The sequence below is a fragment of the Mirounga angustirostris genome, unplaced genomic scaffold (assembly GCF_029215605.1).
Source record: "Mirounga angustirostris isolate CCGP_5_RB_7025 unplaced genomic scaffold, mMirAng1.0.hap1 SCAF_12, whole genome shotgun sequence".
Taxonomy (NCBI): Eukaryota; Metazoa; Chordata; class Mammalia; order Carnivora; family Phocidae; genus Mirounga; species Mirounga angustirostris.
In genome coordinates this window covers 12,849,830-12,874,403 of record NW_026991720.1, presented here as the reverse complement: position 1 = coordinate 12,874,403, position 24,574 = coordinate 12,849,830, and the positions used below count along the sequence as shown (strand labels likewise).

General features: G+C 38.4%; 1 protein-coding gene across 4 annotated transcripts in view; it reads left to right on the top strand.

The window, feature by feature from the left end:
• The window catches only part of AGK (acylglycerol kinase), an 82,135-nt gene that overhangs the window by 27,699 nt on the left and 29,862 nt on the right, over positions 1-24,574 (top strand). For 3 of the 4 annotated variants that reach the window (XR_010406339.1, XM_045864160.2, XM_064574878.1), the window contains 6 exons: positions 2,026-2,105; positions 7,713-7,788; positions 12,478-12,570; positions 14,497-14,529; positions 15,594-15,688; positions 23,202-23,271. Coding sequence is in view for 3 of the 4 variants with exons in the window: in XM_045864160.2 (XP_045720116.1) it covers positions 2,026-2,105; positions 7,713-7,788; positions 12,478-12,570; positions 14,497-14,529; positions 15,594-15,688; positions 23,202-23,271 (447 nt within the window). In the remaining variant the exon portion in view is untranslated. The remainder of the gene's footprint in view (positions 1-2,025; positions 2,106-7,712; positions 7,789-12,477; positions 12,571-14,496; positions 14,530-15,593; positions 15,689-23,201; positions 23,272-24,574) is intronic. The other variant, XM_054505169.2, reaches the window with a different exon arrangement.

The following is a 24,574-nucleotide window of genomic DNA, read 5'->3' as shown; positions in this document are numbered from 1 at the left end:
ACATTCCTCTCTTTGGTGGTGATCTAAGTGTTCTAAAACTGTGTTTTAAGATTTTGATTACTCTTTTGTTTTATCTCCTATGGCTCTGCTGTTTTGAAAATGAATGATCCCCACCCCAAGGTGAGGTGATTCCCCACCCTGAGCTAATTTTCCATTAGCAAGTAGAAAAGCTTGGGAGGGGAGCCTTTTCTTGGTCTCCCAAAGGAAGGGTGGTCGCAGGGTCCTCTTTCTTGTGGACGCAAAATGCCTCTTCCCCCTCTGCGCTGAATGCCGTCTCATCCTTTCTCAGAGACTCTTCCTCTAGTCGCTGCTCATTCTCCTATTTACCTCTTCCCATGGCTGGAGTTCGTTCCTTCCCAGCACCCAGGGAGCTCCTTCCATCTGGCAAATGGAAGCGAATTCATCCTTAGAGCCTACTCCAGTTACTTTTCCTGTTTATGGCTTCCCTTTACAGTCTAAATTCTTGAAAGAGTGATTTTTTTAATCTCACATAATCTCAATTCACTATAGTCTTACATAAACTCCTTAACGCACCGTAAACCTGCGCCTGGAGTTGCAGGTAGGTAAGAAACTAAGACAAAGAATAATCTGGAACTGTAGATCTGGAGTCTGGTAGGCTGGAGAAACTGGCTGACTGAGTAATTTCTGGCCACATTCCAGAAAAACTATGGATAGAAAAAGAACACATTACAATGTTTGGAGATTTGGCAGCAGAATATTAAGGTCGAATTCAGGAAACAATATTTCTTTCTGAAGCATTCAGAAAAAGTGTATTTTTTGTTTTGTTTTAAAGCAAGAAATAGACCATGCAGAGAACGGCTCCCTGGTGGACTGTCAGGGAGGTGGTGGTCACTTAATAAAAATCTTGGTGTAACTCATTTTTCTCCTGTCTTTACTTTGTGCTTCCATACCTGAATTCTGCCTCCTTGGCCCAGACCTGATCCCCACCAACAAGACTCAACATTTTGACTCTGGTGTTTTCCTCATTTTTGTTGGTGGTCTTCTTCAGTCCAGGTGGAATAGCATTAGCTCACGTTCTTACTTTGAGGCTGCACACCTGGTTCTGTGTGCCTCCGAACTCTGCCTCCTCCTTTATCTGCTGTTCAGAGCTGACCGAGTAGAAGTTGGGGTTTTGGAGTTAGATGTGAATTCTAGGCTTGTAATTTATTAACTGTGGGACTTTGACTTAATCTTTCTGCATCTTGGTTTTCTGAACTATTAAAATGAGAACATTTAATACGTCCTAAGTTTCTGAGAGCTAAGGATAATGTGTAGGACAGCGGCAAATACTAGGTGGTTAGTAAATATTAATTATATTTCTTTTCCTTGTCAGTTGATGCTATTTATTATTATTGTTCTTATTTCAAGTTTGTATTTAAAGTCTAGTTAGCTAACATATATGGTAGATGGGTTTCAGGAGTAGAATGTAGTGATTCATCACTTACATACAACACCCATTGCTCATCACAAGTGCATTCCTTAATCCCCTAGTTGATGCTATTTAGTTATCAAGTTATAGAAGGTTGCAAAGAGGAGGAGGCAAATAGACGATTAAGTTTATTTTTTTACATGTATGAAAATATGAAGATTAATTGGTATCACAAAAGTTCTTTATGAATAAGCTTTAGTAACAAATTGAAGGAGAAAAAGATTATACTCTGAAGACTGTGGGCAGGTGGATTAAACTTTACTTCTGATAGACTGTGGCCTTGCTGGTTATGTGTTTATAATAAACCTAGCCACATCTTAGAATAGTTACTTACCTCTGTTGAAGCAGGGTTTTGTTTTGTTTGTTTTGTTTTGTTTTTTTGTTTTTTTACAAAATTTAGCTGATTGTCATTAAATAATGGTAGACTTGGTTGTTGTTCATGGTATTTTTGTCAATATGAAATCATGAAAGAACATTTTTCCCCCCAGAGTAGGTACCATGTCTCCTGGAAGAAATCCCTTTGGAACGAAAGAATATATATAATCGCTAACTGAATAAAGGATATTTGCTTAAAACTTTCCTTTTTTCCTTTTTAGGTGTTTGGCAATCAACTCATTCCTCCCAATGCACAAGTGAAGAAGGCGACGGTTTTTCTCAATCCTGCAGCTTGCAGAGGGTAGTTCAGTTTGTGATTTGTCACATACTCAGTTTTCCTGCGGCGGGGGGGGAATGTCACAGAATATCAGGAAGCTGGTTGGACTGTGTAGAATTGGAAGAAGTAGGTTCCCTGCTCGTCTAGCAACGAGATTAATTTGTAATGGAGAAATAGCGATTAATGAGCTATAACTGTAAAGCTAACTGATGCTTGGCAAACTTGTCTAATTGAAATTTAATAAAAATCCCAGAATTAGGGGTGCCTGGGTGGCTCAGTCAGTTGGGCGGCCAACTCTTGGTTTCGGCTCAGGTCGTGATCTCAGGGTGCTGGGATTGAGCCCTGTTGTTGGGTTCTGCACTTAGTGGGGAGTCGGCTTCAGGATTCTTGCTCTCTCCCTCTGCTCCCCCCTAAAATAAATAAATCTTAAAAAAAAAATCCCAGAATTAATACTCTCAAGTGAGTCTTACCTGCTTGAGGATAGTTCCTGCTGTTGTGATGTAAATGATTGGGACTTCTCTGTTCCAGGATGTTCCACAATGGCCAGGAACATTGTGGGCTTGTGAAATCAGAAACATTCTAAAAGGAGTGAACCTTGAGCTAAGTCTTGGAGGTCAGCAGAGGGAGAACACTCAATCTTCCTGACTGAGGAAATAGCTCGGGGCAGCGGGGGCCTAGCCACAGGGGTAACTTGTTATGTCCCTTGCTATATTGCAGGCCAGTCTGTGACCTGGTCTAGCTGACCTGGAAGAGTTGTGTGAGGAAATTGTGGGAATTCAGGTGTGAAGAATAGGTGGGACTTTGGTCGATAATCACGTATATCTGTTCATTTATTGTAACAAAGGTCCCACCCTGGTGCAAGATGTTGAAAGTGGGGGAGGCTGTGTGTGTAACAGGGCAGAGGGCCCATGGAAATTCTGTTTTCCACTCATTTTTACTTTGAACTTAAAAACTGCTCTAAAAAATAAAGTCTATAAATTTTTTAAAAAGTACCTTAAGCAAAAAAAATTTGTTTCAATGTTCGTTGCAGTTCTCATTCAGTTGGAGAGGTGAATAAAAAAGACCTTGTTGAAGGTTTTTAGAAGAAATCATTTAAAACTTAAAATTATTTTTTAAAAATAGTAAGAATGAAAAGGTTCTGTGGGGTGGGGAGGGGAGTGATATCTTTTATTATCCCTAGTGACCAGAACAATTCTTTGTCTTTTTTGAGGATTGGAAAATTAATAAATATGTATTAGGTTGGATTCTGGGGCGCCTGGGTGGCTCATTCGGTTAAGTGTCTGCCTTTGGCTCAGGGTTCTGAGGATCCTGAGAGGATCCTCAGGATCAAGCCCCGTGTTGGGCTCCTTGCTCAGCAGGGAGCCTGCTTCTCCCTCTCCCTCTGCCACTCCCCCTGCTAGGGTGCTCTCTCTCTCTCTCTCTCTCTCGGCCAAATAAATAAAATCTTTAAAAAAAAATATGTGTTAGATTGGATTCTATAAGATCTTAGATGACATCAAGATATTAAGAACAACAACAAAAAGACTAGTTGGGACCAGCTTGTAACTAGTCTTGTGTAAGACGCAGGAGTTCTGAAATAAGTTTCTCTAGTAATTTGAGATAGTGAATGTGGCTTTACAGATATAAGGACAAATCATGCTTTTTTTTTTGGATAGAGCGAGAGCTTGAGCAGGGAGGGGCAGAGGGGGAGAGGGAGGGAAAGAGTGAGAATCCTAAGCAGGCTCCACACGTAGCATGGAGCCTGGTACCGGGCTCAGTCTCACAACTCCAAGATCACGAACTGAGCTGAAATCAAGAGTCGGACGCTTAACCGACTGAGCCACCCAAGCACACCACGCCTTATTTTGAATTCTGCAGTTTAAGATATTTACCTACAGATTGTCTAAACTGGCTCTGTGACTCTGCCTAATTGAATCCTACTGGACGGGCTTTGTTAGGGCCGCTTCCCTCCCCCATAAACACCAGTCTTAATGCCTATTGATCATTCTTGTTTAATACCAATACTAAACAATACCAACAAATGAACAGGTTCTAACACAACACAGTCAAAATATCTAAGATAATTAAGCAGTGGTGGCCTGTGGCAGAAGCTAGTAGAGAACTGTGGGCTCTGGAGTTTGAAGGACGGGACTTATATATTCTTCTGCTCTGTGATAAGGGAGTTACTTAGCTTCAATCCTCAGTGCACTCATCTGTAAAGTGGGAAAAGTAATAGTTCATACCTTATAAAATTGCCATATAGAATAGGTGCCTTTGCAATTAAGTGAAATAATGGCTATGATGTGCTCAGCATTTCCATTTCATGGTAAGCACTGAGCGAAGGGAATATAAGCCACTGTGATTATTATTGACCTGTCGGCTAGGTTCAAAACATTCTCTACTTTGCTCCCCCACCCTTCCTGAAAGTGCTCGTAGCTCTCCCTCTGCCTACTTTAATATAACTGTTCTAGGTCCTGTTCCTTTAGAGACCTACTTAGTTAGGAACTTGCTAATTCTGATACAGAAAAATATATGGCAGTTTGTTTAAGCTATAATCTGTTACTTTTAAAAGTTCCTACTTATAAGGGATAATTACATTAAAAAAACAAACTTTTTTAGAGCAGTTTTAGGTTCTGTTTATATTTTTACATGTAAATGTATTGGCGTTTTTAAAGTTGGATTATTGTTTACAAGTAGAATAATTTTATCTTTAAAGGTGAGGCTAGGGAAAGTCTGCTAAAGTTATTGTCCCCTTTAGCAAGGTGAATCCCTGTGTGCTTCTGGGTATCGACCACTCTGAAGCTCTCCAGCATCTTTTTTTTTATTTTCCTAAAGCTTTCACTATTTAATTGCACTCTTTTTATCATCTTGGCTCTACTCTGACACGTAATATATAATTCATCATGTAGCTATTTCATTATGTAGTACTGGTTTAAAACTACATAGGCGCTTTAAGAAGTAAGATAACTGTGTGTTTAGCATTAATAAATAATACATTAAGAAGTAATTATTTTTGTGTGTGTACGTGAACCTGGAAATTGCGGTAGGTATCTAAAGTTTTTATTTAGTTCTGGTGCTGTCTCACCTTTAATTATATAATAAATAATGCATTTCTTACTGGTAGCACTTGTTTTTCAATCTTTTATATGGAACATTAGAATTTTAGAGATTTTCCGTAGCTGTGGCATCACATAAAGATGTGAATAAAAGCCCAAATGTTCAAATCATTATTTCTTCAACTTGGAGGAGCTTACAGATTTGTTAAAAATGATGAATATAGGGCGCCTGGTTGGCTCAGTTGGTTAAGCGACTGCCTTCGGCTCAGGTCATGATCCTGGAGTTCCGGGATCGAGTCCCGCATCGGGCTCCCTGCTCGGCAGGGAGTCTGCTTCTCCCTCTGACCCTCCCCCCTCTCATGTGCTCTCTCTCTCTCATTCTCTCTCTCAAATAAATAAATAAAAAATATTAAAAAAAAAAATGATTAATATAGCTGACTGAGACTTGTCCAGAGTTTTGCTTCTCAGATAGAGCTGATCTACCTCCAGCTGATACTGTCTTATCAATCCAGTAATGAAAACCACCCTGGAAGGGGAAACATTTGTAGTATCACCAGCTTAGCCTTTTGTTGTTGGGTTAAGCCCCAGAAGTGGTGAGCTGGAAAGGGGGAATTTTCATTTAGCCTTTCCTGTTTGTTCCAATAAGCATTCAGGTCAGGAGAAAGGGGAGGGGATATTTGTATAATTTGCTTACAGCATGCTCAGGTAGGCCCTTGGTCTGAGATACTTTTTTTTGAATGGTCCTTGTGAAAATGTGTTTCAATTTCTCCATTTCTTTTTATTTTTTTATTTATTTTATTTTTTATTTTTTTTAAAGATTTTATTTATTTATTTGAGACAGAGAGAATGAGAGAGACAGAGAGCACATGAGAGGGGGAAGGGTCAGAGGGAGAAGCAGACTCCCTGCTGAGCAGGGAGCCCGATGCAGGACTCGATCCAGGGACTCCAGGATCATGACCTGAGCCGAAGGCAGTCGCTTAACCAACTGAGCCACCCAGGCGCCCTCAATTTCTCCATTTCTATTTTAATTCATAAGATATGTTATGTACTTCTGTCTGCCATTTGGTGGTTATTTCTTTTTAAAGAATGTTGAATTTGTTTTGTGCATGACTATACATGCACCTCATTAGCTACCTTAGCATCTCTAGAATTCTAGTATAAAATACTCTTAAGAGAGTCAAAGCATGCATCACTGGTTTAAAAAAAAAAAATCTTTGAAAAAGGACTGAGTAAATGTGGATGTGAAAGTTACATGTTCGCTGTTGTTTTGAAAGTTCTAGTTTTTGTTTGCTTTTTTCCCCCTGATGCAATAGTTGAAAATATTTGGGTGAAAAACAGGTCCACTGATTGGCATGTTAAACTTTGAGACCATGCCATTGGGGACTTCTTGCAACTTTTGCATCCCTTGATTCCTGGGCTGTGTTTCTGACTCCTGACCGGAATTAGACAAGAGTCACTCTAAGAATGATGTGTACAATGCTTTTAAAACACACGCACACGCACACACACACACTCTCTCTCTCTCTCTCTCCAAAGGCTCTTTAACTGTTTCTGTTCTCACAAGACTTCGCAATCCTGCTGTTTCCTTTCCCGCAGAATTTACATGTCTGCATTTGGGGCAGGTTCATTTATTCACGCATCAGTGCATTAATTCATCAGATACTTAAGTATCTTCTGAGTGTGCCAGACATAATCCTAGAGGCTGGGGGGCTCTAGGATTATAATATTTGGTGTCTGTTTTTGCAAGGCTTCCAGTCTCATCCCAAAGACTGTCCTGCAAATCACTGATTGTCATGCCATATGGAAATTCCTCACAGGGGTGTATACAAAGTGATGGGGCCACAAAGAGAAGGATGTGACTGCCTGGGAGCTTCAGACAAGCTGCCCATTATCCTAAAGTTGCATTAGATAATTTCAGACTTTCCTTTTCTTAGCAGAATTTCTGCCTTCGTGGAAAAGAATTTTGCTCTTTCTCCAGGGATTTCACGACAGGTTTGAAATTCAAGAAATGGAGATACCTCTAGTATAAAAAGGATGTATTTCTCCCTCAAAGGTTGTATATCCACTGAGTTAGAATTAATAAATTTATTCCCTCAGGCCACATGAAAAATGTTAAATACACTGTCCTCCCTCTACCACTGGAATATAAATAAGTTATATGAGGACTTATTACATCCTACTTAAGTTGCAGGTGTTTTGTCTACTTTGTCTTGTTATATCCCTAGCTCCGACCCCCTGTGTCTAGCACGTAGTAGGTGCTCAATAAATACTCGCCGAATGAATCAAGCATTATGTCCTGAGAGGGGCCATATGTAGTGTTGCATTCTTCCTCTAGAGGAGCTAGATAATGAACTGCAAGCATCCCAAATGGTGAGAGCTGATTGTATTAGAAAGTAAACTCCTGGAGGCCCCAGAGTGTTAACGTCTCCATTTCTATTCGTAGAACCTGATGACTCATTGTTTGACTTTCTGCACTTGCACAAAAGAAGGAAACCTGTGTTTCTCAGGCTGTTTCTTGTTCTACTCTAGCGAAGATGGTTGGGCTATTTTTTCTTCCTCTTGAGAACTTGTGTCAAAATTTTTTTTTCCTTTACAGCAAAGCAAGGACTCTATTTGAAAAAAATGCTGCCCCGATTTTACACTTATCTGGCATGGATGTGACTGTCGTTAAGGTAAGAACACTCCAGAGTGTTGATTTTATCCGAGCTACCACTCCTTATGACTTATCCTCTTCTCTTGACTTTGTAGCAGAAATCACTTATCACGTAAGAAGCTGGGAGCAGAGAGATCAACGTTGTGTCTTTGTTCTGATCGTTAATAAAAGTGGTTTTGTTTTTTTTCAAAGCATTGTCAGCTTTTCATTTTCAGAATAAGATTAGATGGAGGCATGAATTTGGTTCCTGTCATCTGAAAGCTAGGATGTGGAATCATTGTCTCTTGGAAGATGAAAGTAGTTATAGCTGTAAGAATTCTTTTCCTAAAAATAAAAATATTTCCACTTTGAGTAGTTAATTTCTTGGTAGCTCCACAGACAGGTAAACATTTTCTCTCTGGTGAGGAATTTTCAGTGGTAAAGCTTTAGAATTGGCAATATTTAGCTAAGAAAAAGGGACAAAAATAAGTTAGAAGGAATTGTGCTAGATAGAAGATGCCCTAAGACTCCACCTTGTTGACTTTTAAGTGATATGTGTGTGGTGAGTACTCAGGTGTGTGCATTTGGTGAAAATCACTCTGTTGTCATGTTTGTAAGTCTGTGGTTTATTTTTAATATTACACACTTTCATGAAATCAGAGATGAAAAGGTAATTTAGTCCAGCTTACCATGAAACGTTGAACTCTTTTGTCCACCTGGTCTTTGATGTGGTCTTCCAGGTGTCTGTCTCCAGGGATGGGAGAAAGGGGAAGAGAACTGACATTGATGTGAGTGTTTGTAATGCACGTTAAACTCTATGTGTGAGAGAGCCCAGAATACTTACATAAGAGATCTTCCTTGAATGTTCGAGTGAACTCCAATCAGACCATCTGGACCTGGAGCTGTCTTTGAGGGCAAAATGTTTTGTATATTAAATGTCTTTAATGGTTCTAGAAGTAGTCAAGTTCTATTCTCGAATTAATTTTGGTAAGGCGATATCTTCAAGGAATTTGCTGCTTCCATCTAGGTTTCAATTTAATTGGTATCAAGTTAATAATTTCCAATTTTTAACTTGTAAGTTTCTGTAACAGTTGTAATATCTTGTTTTAATCCTTCATTTATTTATTTGTGCCCTCTTATTTTTCTCTCAATAGTCTTGTGAGAAGTATGTCAATTAATCCTTGTCAAGAATCATTTTTTGGCTTGTTGATCCTCGTTTATGTTTGTTTCATGAATTTCTAGTCTGTTTTTACTATTTCCTTCATTCTACTTACTTTGGATTTTTTTCTGCTGTTCTCACATTTTAACTTGGATGCTTATTTTTTACCCTTATCCTATGTATTGAAAGCTATAAATTTCCCTCTATTGCTCCAACTGCATCTTCTAAGTGTTGATATATAGTATTTTCATTATCATTCATTTAAAAATATTTTCTAATTCCCATCATGATTTTTGATTGACCTATGAGTTATTTAGACATGTTTTTAAATTTCCGAATATAAAGTTTTTCTACTTATCTTTTTGTTATTGATTTCTTGCTTAATTGCATTATGGTCCACTAATGGCCTGGGGTGTGTTTTGTTTTCATTATCAGGTACCAGTTCTGCACATGTCCAGTAAGTCAAGTCTGTTCATTGTGTGGTTCTGGTCTTCTGTGTCCTTACTGATTTTTTCTTCTGCTTTAACTATATTGAGAGGGGGCTTTTGGAAATCTCCCACTGTTATTGGGGGTTTTTCTGTTTCCCTCTATAGTTCATTTTTGCTTTTTATATCTTGAGATGATGTCAGTAGATGCTCTCAGGTTTCAAATGGCTTCATTTCCTCGCGTTTGGACCCTGTCCTAGAGCGATTCTCTTCAGCACCAGCACTGCCTCGGCCCCAGTCTGTCTGCCTTACCTAGTGTTCCTAGTGACTCTACTAGCTTACTTCTGGTTGGGTTTTGCTTGATGTAATATTTTTATCCCTTTACTCTCAGCCTTTGTATCTATATATTTTAGAGGCCTTATTGGTAAAGCATGAAAAGATCTAATCTTTTTTTGGCCTTTTTACTGGGTCACTGAATCCATTAACATTTTATTGTAATTATTGCTATATTTATTTCTATACGAGTTATCTACTGCTACATAACAAACTACCTTGACAACTGGTTCTCTGCTTCCGATTCTGTTGGTCAGCAGTCTGTTCAGAGCTGCCCTGTGCTGGCCACACCTGGGCCCCTCCATGGCATGGCTGAGCAGGGAAGGCCTGCCTCGCACATCGGTAGGTCGGGCCTGCTGTTGTCTGGTTCGTGTGGCCGCCAGCAGGCGTCTTCACATGGTAGCTGGGTTCTCTGAAGTAAATGATAGACATCATGTCATTTTACCCCTCGATACTTCAGTGTGCACTTAAAAAAAAAAATAAGGCTACTTTTCTACGTAACTTCAGTGTCATTATCATACCCAGCAAAAGTAACAATTCTCTAGTATCATGTTATGCTACCTATTGTCTTGATTCACTTTTCTTTATTTAATATCATTAGGCCACTTTTTTTTTTTTTAATCCTTGCTTTGTTGCTGCATTTGGAATTTTCTTCTTAACATCAGAGCCTCACGTAGGTTATCTCTATAAATGTTGTCTTTTAAATTATGGCCTATTAAATCTGTCAAAATATTTTTGAATTTTGGTTCTTTCATTTGTGTACTTATATGTATTAATATTTTTTGCTGGTATTTATTGACTCCCTCCTGTGAGCTAAACCCTGTTCTAGGTATTGGGGATACAGTCTGAACAAAATAAACTTTCCACGTCTGTCCCCAAAGAGCTTCTCTTCGAAGTGGGAAAGGGAGAGATGCAGATCAAGAAACAGATACATAAACATGGCTTGTCAGATGGTGATGAGTGCCATGAAGAAAGTCAAGCTGAGTAAGGGGACCAGGAGTAAAGGGGTGTTAGTTTAGTTCAGAAGGTGAAGGAAGACCGGTTTGAGGAGATGACTGTTCAGCAGAGACCTGAGGCAAATGAGTGAGTACTGCAGATGCGGAAGGGAAAGAATCGGGGCTAAGGATATTGCATTGCATGGTCAGGACTTTGAAGCAGGAGTATACTCGGCATGTTTGAGGAGTAGTACGAAGGCCAGTGTCTGTTTTGTAAAAGATTGTCATTTACATATTCAGTAAGTGGCCTTTCACCTCTGTCGATAGCACTGGATAGAAAAAGGCTCGGGGCACCTGGGTGGCTCAGTCCGTTAAGCATCTGGTGCTTGATTTCAGCTCAGGTCTTGATCTCAGAGTTGTGAGTTCCAGCCCCGAGTTCGGTTCCACTGTGGAGCCTACTTAAAAAAAAAAAAAGGCTCAAGGGAAAGCCCTAAAGTAATGTCACTAGGAATCTACCTGCAATTTGATGTCACTCCACTGAGCTGCTCCCTTGGACCACAGACCTTCCGCTGGTAACTAACCTACTTGTATTCTAGCATATTATTTCCACATTTCTCCATCTTGTCCCCGTGGATGTCATCAAATAGCTTACCAGGTGCCTTGCTGAAGAGCAGGTACAACGTCTGTCTGGCTTCCTTTATCTACTGATCCAGTTAATGTCAAAGAAGTTGAGGATAGTCTGAAATGCCTCGTTCTTAGCAAACCCATACTGATTCCCAGTGATTGCTTATTTGGGGGTACTCACAAGCCATTCTTTTAATAAGGATTGACATATATTCTTTTTTAAAAAAATTACTATTTGCATATGTGTAACCATAAAGCCAGCCATTTCATTTTTAGAATAAAAATGGAATAATTCCTCATAAAATTCATGGTGTTAGTTTAGGGACTTCCCTTTTCCTCTGTGTTATCTGTGCTCAGGTGCTTTAGCCCATCTGAAATTCACATCTTTAATTTTTGTCTATTAGTGTGTCTAGTACTGTGTCAATAGGAGAGAGGATGTTTCCTATGTTAGTATTAGCTGCATTATGCGTTCTAGAATTTAATGTTTGGTTTTAGAGGCAGTGGCTTAGATGATTCATTGAAGCCTGCATACATAGCGGAGAGGAAATACTCTCAGTAAAAATGGTGAGGTTTAGTACAGTTTGTCACTATTCTGAGTCACACCGGTACTTTATTGTATAATCATAGCAGAACCCAACCTTTCACTTAAGTACAGTACCGGTCACGAACAGTTACTTGCTAGTTGCTTTATGTACCGCTTTACAACAGCACCATGGGGAAGCTATTATTACCCCAACCCCAATACACATAATTTCATTGGTAAGGCAATTAAGGTCCTTAGAGTTTAAGGCCACTCAGCTGAAAAGTAGCAGAGCTGGGGTTTAATATGGGTCTCTTGGGCTCCCAAATCTGTGCTCTTTTCATTACATCCGTGGCTCTCTATTTGGGTATACACTTGACTTCCTGCTTTCAGGTGAAAGGTGCCGGGTAAATGGTGTAATAGATTCTGCACTGGCCTGGAAATGAGGCCTTTGACTAGCTAACTGTATAACTTTGAGACAGATCACTGGGCTTGGGTTTTATTTTTAAGGGAAGGTTAAAGATGGTTTCTGAGGTCCCTTCCAACTCTAAACAGTGCAAAACTGTATACAGGATTGCTTTGATAGCTGTTGAATTTTTTGTGTCTATCAATTATGTAGAATTTGAGGAAAGACTCTGTGTCAAACTTTAAAGAAAATGTCCCATATTTTTAAATCTTTGATTTTTATGGCCCTAGGATGGGAAATTTACCAAAGACTTCTTTTGTATTTCAGACCGATTATGAGGGCCAAGCCAAGAAACTCCTGGAACTGATGGAAAACACAGATGTGATCATCGTTGCGGGAGGAGATGGGACATTGCAGGAGGTATGGCTGTTTTTCTTTTCAAAACCATTTTGAAGGTGAATAAAATGGAAATTAGATCTTAGAGCAATGGCATAAAGTGGTTATAATTTAAGGAAATTCTTTGTAATTTATTTTTTTAGGATTCCTACTCCCTGAAACAGGTGTAGCATTATATTTCTGTCATGCACTTTTATTCTGTTGTTTTGTATAAACTTTATACCCAGCATATAGGATTTTTGTTTTGTCAAATTTAAGTAGGATAAAATTGAATAAATAAGGAGAAGAAATGGTGGTGGGTTTGATAAGCTTTTTACATTTTGGAAAATGATGGAGTAGCCTGTGTGTTAGGGAGTTAGGGAATCAGTTTTAATTATGAGGGATGGTTCTTATAAAATAAACTTAGATCCCCTTTTGAAAAAATGCTTCTGTTCTCACATCATTTCCATCGCATGGAATGTTCTCTCCTAGTAGTACAGTTTGAGGCAGGGATGTACAAGTTCAGGTGTATGTATCTGCCTTTGTTTTAAAATTTCATGTCCTTAATGCTTACTCTGGTTCAGTCAGGACAGTAAGTACATTGCCCTAGAAGTGCTCTTCCTTTCGAGGGCAACAGACTGGAACCTTCATTACGTATTGGAAGCCCCTGAAGAGCCCCGTGCAGGGGCCCCTCCTACTGCTCAGTCCTTCCATCCTGTGGGCCATAATTCACAGCTGGGCCTCATTTCTGATGGCCTTTTTGCCTCCATTTGGTGGTTTCCTCAGTGTGGAGGGATCCGGAGGTAACAGCAGACAGAGCAGTGTCCTATGTTTGACTTAGCAGTTATGTGAGCCTTAGTAAGCTGCTTTTAGAAAGACTGTGCTAATGATCCTGGAATTGTTTTAATGGCTTTTTAATGAAGTGTGAAGAATACTGATAGCATGCCAACAAAGAATGAAGTAGACCTCATGACGGCCCCATGTAACCCTGAAATTCACTGAGGCAGGAGGTGAAGGGAGAAGATTGGCATCCGTCCTTACTTTACAAAATGTTTTTAAGAAATAGACCAAATCGTGTATTTGGTATAATCTCAGTCATGTACAAATATGCGGTGAATAAAAAAAGGATTGGGGGGAAATATGCCAAAATGTAAGCAACTGATTCATGATGGTTATCCAGCATGATGGGATGATGAGAAAGCATTTCCTTCTTCAGGTATTTTTCACCACTAATACAAGGCATGGATATCATATTTTATTTTATTTAATTAATTAATTTATTTTTTAAAGATTTTATTTATTTGACAGAGAGAGACACAGCAAGAGAGGGAACACAAGCAGGGGGAGTGGGAGAGGGAGAAGCAGGCTTCCCGCGGAGCAGGGAGCCTGATACGGGGCTCGATCCCAGGACCCTGGGATCATTACCTGAGCCGAAGGCAGACGCTTAATGACTGAGCCACCCAGGAGCCCCCATGGATATCATATTTTAAAAATAAAAAACCATCATGTACAAATTGAAATTAAAAAATATCTTTTAAAAGAGGAGCTACAGTTCCCCTTGTCTTCATAAATCTTTGTTGAGCACAGACTTCTCTGCAAGTAGCAAAGTGTGACTTTTGTTCCTGTGTGGCTATGTGTAGTAGAACCCAGGCTCCTCTGTATGATTGCTGTGTGGCTCACATTTGTATCCAGTTTAGAGAATGCAGAACAATTTTGCTAATATAATGTGGAGGTTTTGTAATTATTTCACCTTAGCCTTTATTGGACTATTGATCTTAGGTCAAGAATCAAATCTAATTTTGCTCCGATCCCCCTGCAGAACACTGTATGTTCGAAGAGCCAGTACATCTTTTGACGTAGTCTCTAAGAAGAGAACAGACATAAGTTTGTGATCCGTGAAAACTGAATCCAATTCTTGTTTGATAAGGGAGCCTACACGTTGTTTATAATAATTTTTTTTAACGTTTGTAGGTTATTACTGGAGTTCTTCGAAGAGCAGATGAGGTGAGCTTTCAAGAGTGATTGCGTTTTAGCTTTTACATTTCCGTGCTTTTTATCTCCTTTTACCTTTTTTCGCCATTTTATAACTTAAGGTGGGCACAAATTGTGCTTCTTTGGGTTTTAGCAAATAGAGTACTGCTGCCTGTGTCCTGGAACACTTTGATTAATCTGCGGCGGACTCCTCTGTTTTAGTGTGCCAGAGCGCCCGAGAGCTTTTACCAGAAAAACTATTGTTTGAAATATAAATTTTTCCCATGGAAACTTCTCTTCACAGAATTCCTTCATAAATAAATGATGGTATAATCATATCCTGGAAGCCATGTAGCAGTAAGAATGAATGACTTAGATCTATAAATATCTATAGATATTTATAGGTTTAGAGACATATAGATATATAGATATCTATAAACATGATTAAGTCTAAAAAATACTGACTATAAAAGGCAGGTTGCCAAAGTATGTTATGCAATTCAGAAAGCAACACTGCATACTGTTAATGGATGTGTAAATATGTTGTAAAAGAATAATAACGTGGCGGGAAAGGTACCACAGCATCAGCAGGATAGTGGTTTCCTCTGGGGAAGGGTGCGGGGAGAGGGAGGCATGACTGCTACTTGAACTTGCTTGTCCTCTTTGCCTTCTTTACACTCGAGATAGTTTATAAAACGCTGTCAGTAGTTACTGTACAAATGTTAGATATTTCTGGTTTATCCACAACTTTTTTGAATAGTGTGACAACAAAATGCAGTCTCTGTCACAATAGCACATTTATCCAATATCTTTAAGACCCTCCTTTTTGTAACCAAATTTCTTTCAACAGTTGCTGTTAATGAGTACCCACATATTTCTTCCAAATTCGCAGAGTCCTCTTGTTTTCGAGGCCTGCCTCATTCTAGAAACCGCTCACTTAGTGTTATCCGATTGCTGGTCTAGCCTAGGGCAGGGAGAGATGGGGTGGTGCACTGAGGGTCAGTTACTTTGTCATAGTGAACATGTGTGTGTCTCTCTGTTCAGTCTGATTCTCTGACCATAACCGTAAAAACTTTCCTCTTCTTTTTTCCCCTTAGGCTTCCTTCAGTAAAATTCCCATTGGATTTATCCCACTGGGACAGACCAGTAGTTTGAGTCCTACCCTCTTTGCCGAAAGTGGAAACAAAGTCCAGTAGGTTGTCAATGTGGGGTAGTGGCATTTGTGGGTGAGTGAGCCTGGGAATGGACAGTTCACATGTGGGTGATAAGAATTTTTTGTTTGTTTTTAGTTTGGATAGCATGGAACTTCAAATCATTAAGAGGAGGACCTAGATCAAAGTACAACCTTTCAGTTCATTGGGAGTTTCCCTGTTGGGTTCTGGGGCCCTGCTGCTCTGGTATCCAGTGCCCAAGTCAGGTGTAGAGATGAATACTGATGTCCTTCTGTCAGTTTTGAAGATAGCATCCCCTATCTGAACTATCTTTGTGCCTTTATTTTGTAAGATGCTCTAGTGAAGTCAGATTTGCATTGATCATTTTTTTGCTTTAAAAATACATGATGACAAATAGCAAGTCCCTTGTGAAAACTGAACGGCTAGACTTGGCTTCATTATCTTGCTAATATAAGTAACTAGAACAGCAAAATAATAGTCTCATCCTTTGGGGAATGCCGAAAGTGGAAGGCAGGATGGATAAAGCAGTTGGGAAAGCATTGTAGCCCTAGCATCTAAATTAAATTGCTGTGAGTCTGTCTTCAGGAGTCAGGCAGGTTGTTGTTATCACTCTTTTCTCTTGAAAACGTTATGTAAACAAAGCTATAGTCTTTCAAGAAGATAGGAATCTTGAATTTGAGTCCTGGCTTTGACAGTGATAAATAGTATAATCGAGCAAATTGTTTGCAGGCTGTCATTGTCAATTGCCTGATCTTTCATGTAAGCTTTGTGACACAGTTGCGAGAGGTCCATAAAGAAATACTTGTTGAATGTATTAATTAAAATCTTCTTACAACATTTCTGGTTATATAACCTTCTAGAATCATAACAATAGTAATACTCAGGTGATTTTCTGTTTTTTTTCTGCTTTGGGATTTTGATTAGGTTGGTTTTTGTGAATTTATTTTTGCTGTTAGAATTTTAGGAGTCATTTTATATCTTTTAACAATTCTCTGTCTCTATATATCATAAAAGCCTTGGTCCATATGTCATACGCTAGGCCCAACCATAGACCCGTATATCAGGCCTTCGTCAAAACGTCTCCTGCTTCAAGCCTTAATTTAATGGGGACGTTCAGCTCTTCACCAGTCATCCTGAAGCCTCAGGTGGCATTTCAGTTTGCCAGACTTTTTATTCTTAGTTTAGAATTTCTGAGGGGCGATGGATATAACAAATAATGAATTATTCAAGCATTTTTGCTTATCTGAGATAAATTCTATCTGGTTTGAGTCTTGGTTACCTTAGAGAGTTAGTCTTTCCCTTTGTGTCAATATAGATTATTTGAACTGCTTTGCCAACATTCCCAAATATGTCAGCGATCCACAGGGAGACCATGTTCCTTGGAGAACGCCTTGCCTGTCCCAAAGCCAGGTTATGGGCAGCGTGGCCACCCTCAAGGTCTTAGTTTCTTGCAGATCTTCAGTTTTTTGGGAGCTGATTTTTCCTGGGTTCAACTAATGTTGTTGCTGCTTCTATTTATAATTTAAAGATTTATAAAACTTAATTTATAAGCATGCCCCAGTGCTCTGAGATAATTAAATAAATCTGCCCTGGGTTCAGAATTTTGTAGACCTCTCAACATGGCAGATGCCTAAGGCCATTTAAAAGAACAAGGCTTTGCTTTTGCACTGCTGTCAAGATTTGTTGTACCATAATTACTACAGGAGAATAAGGAATCTTGCATTTGGAATGTTGCAGGTAAATAATTCTAAAAAATAGCTGTTTGGTGCTACAGTGCTGCTTTAGCTAGAACTTTCAGTTATTGCTGGCGAATGATAAATTTGTGGTTGTATTTTAGCTGGGTGCTGCCAGATAATTTTGGAAAAAAATTAATATTAAAAGGCTTTTTCAGTTGCAGCGTTTGTTTTTTTTTTAAGGTCAGTCTCTTAAAAGCACTTCCTAAGCCTCTCAATGTGCTCGGTACTACTCAGAGTAAGTACAGAGCTTTTGGATCCTTTCTAATAGCTTCCTTCAGAATTAATGTATTCCTATGAGATTAATCTAAACTTGTGATCATGCTTCTTGCTTTCTCCTAAATTGAATCTCAATTTCTGCTACCTACTTCCCAGATAGCATCTGTATTGGAGGGAAAAAATGGGATAAAGACGTGTTGATAGGGAAATATGGGAAAGTAAAATAGGCTGTTTCTTTACTTTGATTTTGCTTACTAGGGAGCCCAGAATGTAATCTAAGTGTTTGAGTTAATGTGTATATTTTGGGTATCTTAAAGGGTCTTAAATTATACCTAACTTTGCTAGAAGTTAGCAGGACGATTCAAGTGGATGGTGATTCCTGACTTAGATGTTTACATTTTAAACCTGGTCCCACTGTTAGCTGTGGGCTTGCCCTGTGGGAACCCATGGCTATTCCTCTGGTATGTCCGCAGCAGCCTCACTGGGTGAGAGAGCACACCCTTGGAGTGAGACCTGCAGTTGAATTTCGTTTTGCCACAAGCTTGCTCTGTCATCTTGAGAATTTTATTGAATCTCTCTGAACGTCAGTTTCTTCACCTGCCTTTATCAAATGCCCAACAACAGTACTTACTTCAGAAGATTGTTAACAAGTTAAAATAAGGACCAGTTAGGTAAACAGATAAATACGAGTTGGTAACTTATTGGATATGTTGAAGACTTTATGCATATTTATTGATAATTTAGGATGGAAAACGGTTAATAAAAAAATAGGATAGCTGTACAGTTACTGAGACCAATTCTATAATTAAAACAGTATAAGCAAATTGAGGAGAACATTCTCTTCTCTTGCTGTTTCACCTAAGGCAAAACATTTTTAAAGGAAAAGGCATTTTATAGATACTCCAGTCAGTTACTATGGAAAGGTGATTTTTTTCTACCAAATTGACATTAACCAGAACTGTACAGTGAAGAATAGATTAGGAGAAGCCATATTAGAAGAGAAACTACACTTTTTTGAATGGAGATTATAGTAATTTCTAAGTGACTCCTTTCTTATAGTTGTACTTAAACGCTAGACACAATAAATCTTTAACTTTATTAGTAATTACTGTATTTTTCTAAAATACAACAACAAATAAGGCAATGTAGTACTAACATTGCTAAGCTTTTACAAAAAAATACTTTGGGATAAATCTAACAAAATACAAGATTTATATGCTAAAAACTATAGAACATAGAGAAATCAAGAAAACAAATAAATGGAGAGATATCTGTGTTCATGGACTTTAAGACTCAATATTTAGATGTCTGTTATCTCCAAATGATTTCTAAATTCAACACAATCTCAATCAGAATTGCAGAAGACCTTTTATAGATGTTGACATGTAGATTTTGAAATTTATATGGAAAAATAAAGGAACTAGAAAACCCAGAATAACTTTGAAAAAGAATAACAAAGTTTGAGGACTTACTGTATCTGATTCCAAGACTTATTTTCTAAAGCTACAGTAATCAAGATAGTGTAGTGTTAGCAAAAGAAGAAATGAGTAGATCAATAGAAGAAAATGTCCAGAATTAGGCCCACACATATGTAGACACTTGATTTTTTTTGACAAAGGTGCCAGGCAAGTCAGTGGAGTTTTTCCAGCAATTGGTGCTGCAACAGTTAGCTAAGCACATGCAAGAAAATGAACCATAACCCATCTCTCATACAATATGTAAAAATAAACATGAAATTGATCATGACTTAGATGTAAAACCTAAAACTGTAAAAATTTCTGGAGGAAAATCTTTGTGACTTGGAGACAGGCAATGATTTTTTTTTTTTTAAAGATTTTATTAATTTATTAGAGCATGCAAGAGAGAGCACAAGCAGGGGGAGAGGGAGAAGCAGGCTCTCCGATGAGCAGGGAGCCCCATGTGGGGCTCAATCCCAGGACCCTGGGATCATGACCTGAGCTGAAGGCAGACTCTTAATGACTGAGCCACCCAGGCGCCTCAGGGCAATGATTTCTTAGGACACAAAAAGCAGAAACCATAAAAACAACAAGAAATAATTTCAGCTTCAGCAAAATTTAAAACATTTGTTCTTTGAAGAGTATTGTTTTTTTTTTTTTTTCTTAAGATTCTATTTATTTGAGAGGGAGAGACAGAGACTGCTCAAGAGAGAACACAAGCAGAGTGGAGGGGCAAAGGGAGAGGGAGAAGCAGGCTTCCCGTTGATCAGGGAGCCCAAAGACAGTGGGCTCCATCCCAGGACCCTGGGATCATGACCTGAGCTGAAGGCAGATGCTTAACGGACTGAGCCACCCAGGCGCCCCTGAAAAGCATTGTTAAGGAAATGAAAAGACAAGCTGCAGACTGGGAAAAAATATTTGCAAGGTACCTATCTGGTAAAGGACCAGTGTCCATAGTATACAAATAACTCTCACAACTCAGTAATAAGAAAACAAACAGTCAAATAATAGAAGGGCAAAATATTTGAACAGACCCTTCACCAAAGACATGGATGGCAAATAAGCCCATGAAAAAATATTCATCATTAGTTAGGGAAGTGCAAATTAAATCCACTATGAGATGTGTCTATTAGAATGGCTTAAACAAACCAGACAGAAACCTTATGTCATCAAGTACTGGCAAATACACGAAGCAATTGAAACTCTCATATTGCTGGTGGAAATGCAAAATGGTATAGCCACTATGGAAAAGAGTTTGGCAGTTTCTTTTAAAATTAAATCTATGAGCAGCAATCATACTGCTAGGTATTTACCCAAAAGAAATTAGGACATATGTCCATACAAAAATGTATACATGAAAGTCACTTCATTTGTAACTGCCAAAAACTGGGAATGGTGCCAATGTCCATCAGCTGGTGAATGGATAAACTGTGGTATGTCCATACAATGGAATACAAGTCTGCAATAAAAAGAAACAATCTTTAAATCCATTCAGCAGCATGAATGAATCTCACACTCATGTTAGGAGTTTTAAAAAGCTAAACTGTTAAGGCTTCATACTTTTGGTTTCAATTTATATGATATTCTGAAAAATAGAAAACAGTAGTTGGCCAGGAGCTTATGGTGGGGTGAGTGGGTTGGCCACAAAGGGCCATGAAGGAACTTTCTGAGATGTCATAAATGTTCTATATCTTGGTCATGGTGATGGTTACATGACTGAAGGTATTTGTCAAAAATTGTAGAACAGTTTACCTAAAAGGATGAAATCTGCTATGTGTAAATTATATCTTAACCAATCTAATTTTAAAAAAGAAGTTAAAGTATTAAACTAATTCTTTCAAACATAGATAACTCTACTTGTGTGAATAAGTGCTAGGGAGGAGCTCTTAGTTCCTCAATTTGGTTGACATTGACAGGGTCGTTCCTTGGCCCCTCTTTCTCATTGTTCATTTCGATTATCTACTGACCCTTGACCCTTGTACTCCACCCTTGAAGTTCATTCATTTGGGACAGTTTGAGTATCAGTAAGGCTAATAACTATAATGCATTGAAACATAATCAAATATATTTAAAATTATTTATGAGTTCATAATGATACTCGGAAATAAAGGTGAAAAACTCATTGGGTCCTTTTTAGAGGATACTGGGATATCCGCTTATTACTTTGAAAATTGGTGAAGTTAAAAAATCAGATATTTCTTGTATGACCTCTATTTTATGGTACCTAAATCATTGATGAGGGAAAGTTTCTTTTTGTGGACCAGATAATAAATTAGAAGGAATAATAGGATTAAAAGATCACCATTTTGCAATTCTGTTAACTAATCTAGCTATTGATTACCAATGGGGGCTACTATTCCACACACAAAAAAGGCAAACAGATTTTATGTACTTACTGATAGAAGTACACACCACTACCTCTGGAGTATGTTTGCCAAACACACCAAGCTGAATCAGATAGAGATTTTTAGGAAATGCAGGGAATATGGACACATGTTAATACCATGGGAATGCAATCAGTAAAATCCAGCCCCTCAGCAACACAGTAAGACAACCCATTTTTTAACAAGTAGGGAAAGAAAAGGAGAGGGAATCTATAGATCAGAGAAGACTTGACATATAAGCCCATTGCAGTGTGTTAGATCCAGATTTGAACAAAGAAACTGAAAAAAATTGAGTTAATTGGGGAAATTTCAACATTGACTAAATGTTTGTTGATGGAAAGGAGTTATTTAAAAGTTTTAGATAGGATAATGACATTTTGTTTTTTTTTTTAAAAAGTCTTTTAGGAATAAAGGAATATGTCTTTTAGAGATACATAAAGGAGTATCTATGGATAAAGTGTTAACGCTGTCTGGGATTTCCTTTGCTACAGATTGGAGAAGTGAGTGAGAGTATTAAAAAAATAAGATCAGCTCTGCATTGATACTTGTGGAGGCTGGATGAGGAATACACAGGAATTCATGATACTATTCTCTCTGCGTTTTTATATGCTTGGAATTTTATAGAATAAAATCATTTATTCATCAAATACTGATTGCCTATTCTATACCATGCTCTATGCTGGGTGTTAGGTTTTATATTGGTCAGTAATGGATGTAAATTATTACTAACCTTGTGGAACTTTCAGTCTCCAGCAAGAGGCAGATAATAAAGATGTAAATAACAAGTGTGTATTATAAATTGTGATCTATGATCAAGGAAAATGAATACAGTTCAGTGCTAGAGAATTACAGAGAAGGCCTACAGGCTGGTTAGGGTAGATGGTGACATTTCAGCCAAGATCTGAAGGATGAGAATAGCCAGCCAAGCAAAGAGACAGTGGGTAAGTGACAGGAGGGGTGGACAGGCTGGGCAAGGAGAGTGTTTGAAGTGGGTTGACTCATTCTTTCTGCTGCAAGAGCAAATACTGTCTGGCCACTTGTTGATTTAATATTTCTTTGACTGTCTGTTGTAATTTAATGTGTGTCTGACCTGGGATCTCATTAGAGCTTGAACCCTAGAATTGCTTTTAAGCCTAGCATAGTTTCACATGCCCTGAACAGTTGTCGATGGTACTAGCCTTTCTTACTTACAGACTTTTCAACTGACGATCAGATTGTAGATAGGAATGGTGTTGTGTCTATGAACAAAAGAATCAGCCATTAATCCTGGTAATCCTGGTAAGTCAGAGAAATAGGTCTTGGGTTCCAGATCATATTTTGCTGAGATAGCTCAAATCCTATCTTTTAGTTGCCCTTTAGATTATTAGAGTCAAAAGAAATAATATTTTTTCAAGTGCTTGAATTTCTTTGAATGAATGAAAGATGCTGTTAATATTAAGTATCATATTTTCCAGTGATAAGACACATAGTAGAGATTCAATAAATGTGATGTAAACAAATGATTGGCGCCTTGTATAAACTTCTCTTTGCCAAAGGCTTCCACTGTATTTTTATCAGTAACTCTTTTATATTCATTTGTTGTGCTATCTTGGAGTATTTTGAAGGAATAGGTCTTTTTCCTGACCTGTTAGTACTCTGGGCAGGAGTGTGTGTATGTGGGTGTGAGTGTGGGTATGGGTGTGGTGGGGGAGGGGTTGCTTGTTTTCCACACGTGATCATTTCCTCCCTTTGTCTTTTTAGACATATTACAGATGCTACACTTGCCATTGTGAAAGGAGAGACTGTTCCACTTGATGTCTTGCAGATCAAGGTAGAGTCTTTTCTTCAGAATTTGACAAAATTACCAAAGTAATGCACGCATACGTGGTAAAGAAAGTATGATGTAGCGGTTCAAATGGAGTTACACTGAAAATAATATCCTTTCCTATCCCAAGGATAACTCTCAGAGAAAAAGAATTTTACCTGTTTATTCTAGTTGTTATCACTAGTTAATATGCTTATGATGCTACTTTTTAAAATTGTGTTAAAAAACCCCACAAAACCTAAAGGTTGCCATCATAACCATCTTCAGGTGTACAGTTGATCATTATTGTTTAGTCTATGAAATTGCTTTTTGATTTATCAGTTTTAGATTCTATCTCTTGACCTCTTTGTTATAAGTAAGAATTCCTCTAGATCTCCTCTCAGTATAGTGTCACTATTTTTAGTTCCTCCAATGATTACCTTTGGACCACATAATTTCTCTGTCTCCCACGGTGGTTTGGAATATTAAAAGAGCTAGTAATATAAAGCCCTTGGGACAGTGACTGGTTTCCCCTTAACCTGCGCGTGGTGGTCACCTCTTGCTCTCATGCTCTGCCAGAGGTGAAACCTTTCTCCTGTGGGCTTGTCTTTGGAATTCAGGTTACTTGGCTGTCTTGCAGTCTCAGCTCGTTCTCTGGTGGGCTTAAGAAAAATTATGATTTTGTAGGTTATCTGGGTTTTTCTCATTTTTGGGGTGGGGATAATGTTCTTTGTAGCATCCTACATCCTGGATGGGAGCAGAACTTCCCATTTTTCTATTGGGTTGTCTAACATTTTTTTGATTTGTAGATGAACTCATGAATTGTTTAAAAAAAAATATTTGCTGGTTACGCCCACTGAAAAGGCTTAGAAGCAATGACACCCCACAGTAATGGGCATACCTGGCACTCAGATTTTGGTCTCTAAATACCGTTCTCTAATAAAAGTTACCAGGACTCTGTGAAGAGATGGCTTTCAGAGGCAAGGCAAGAACAAAGCCAAGAGCTACTCAAAAACTAATGGAGATAACCTGAAAAGACATAGGAGCTAGCCTGATGGTATCCATCTGGCCAACTGTGGGACAGTTTGAACATCAGAAAGAATAATAATGCTAATGGATTATAATGCAGTAAATAAAAATAATCTATGAGCCTACAGTTTAAGAGAATTTCCAGCTTGTAAATGTAGAAGGAATGATGGTTATTATTTTGCAATCACTAATGAAATAATTGATTCAGATAGAGATCATCAGAGGATGCTAAAACCATTGGATAGAAGATTGTTAGGGAACATATATCGACACAGTCTTAAAGCATCACAGGTTACTAAAT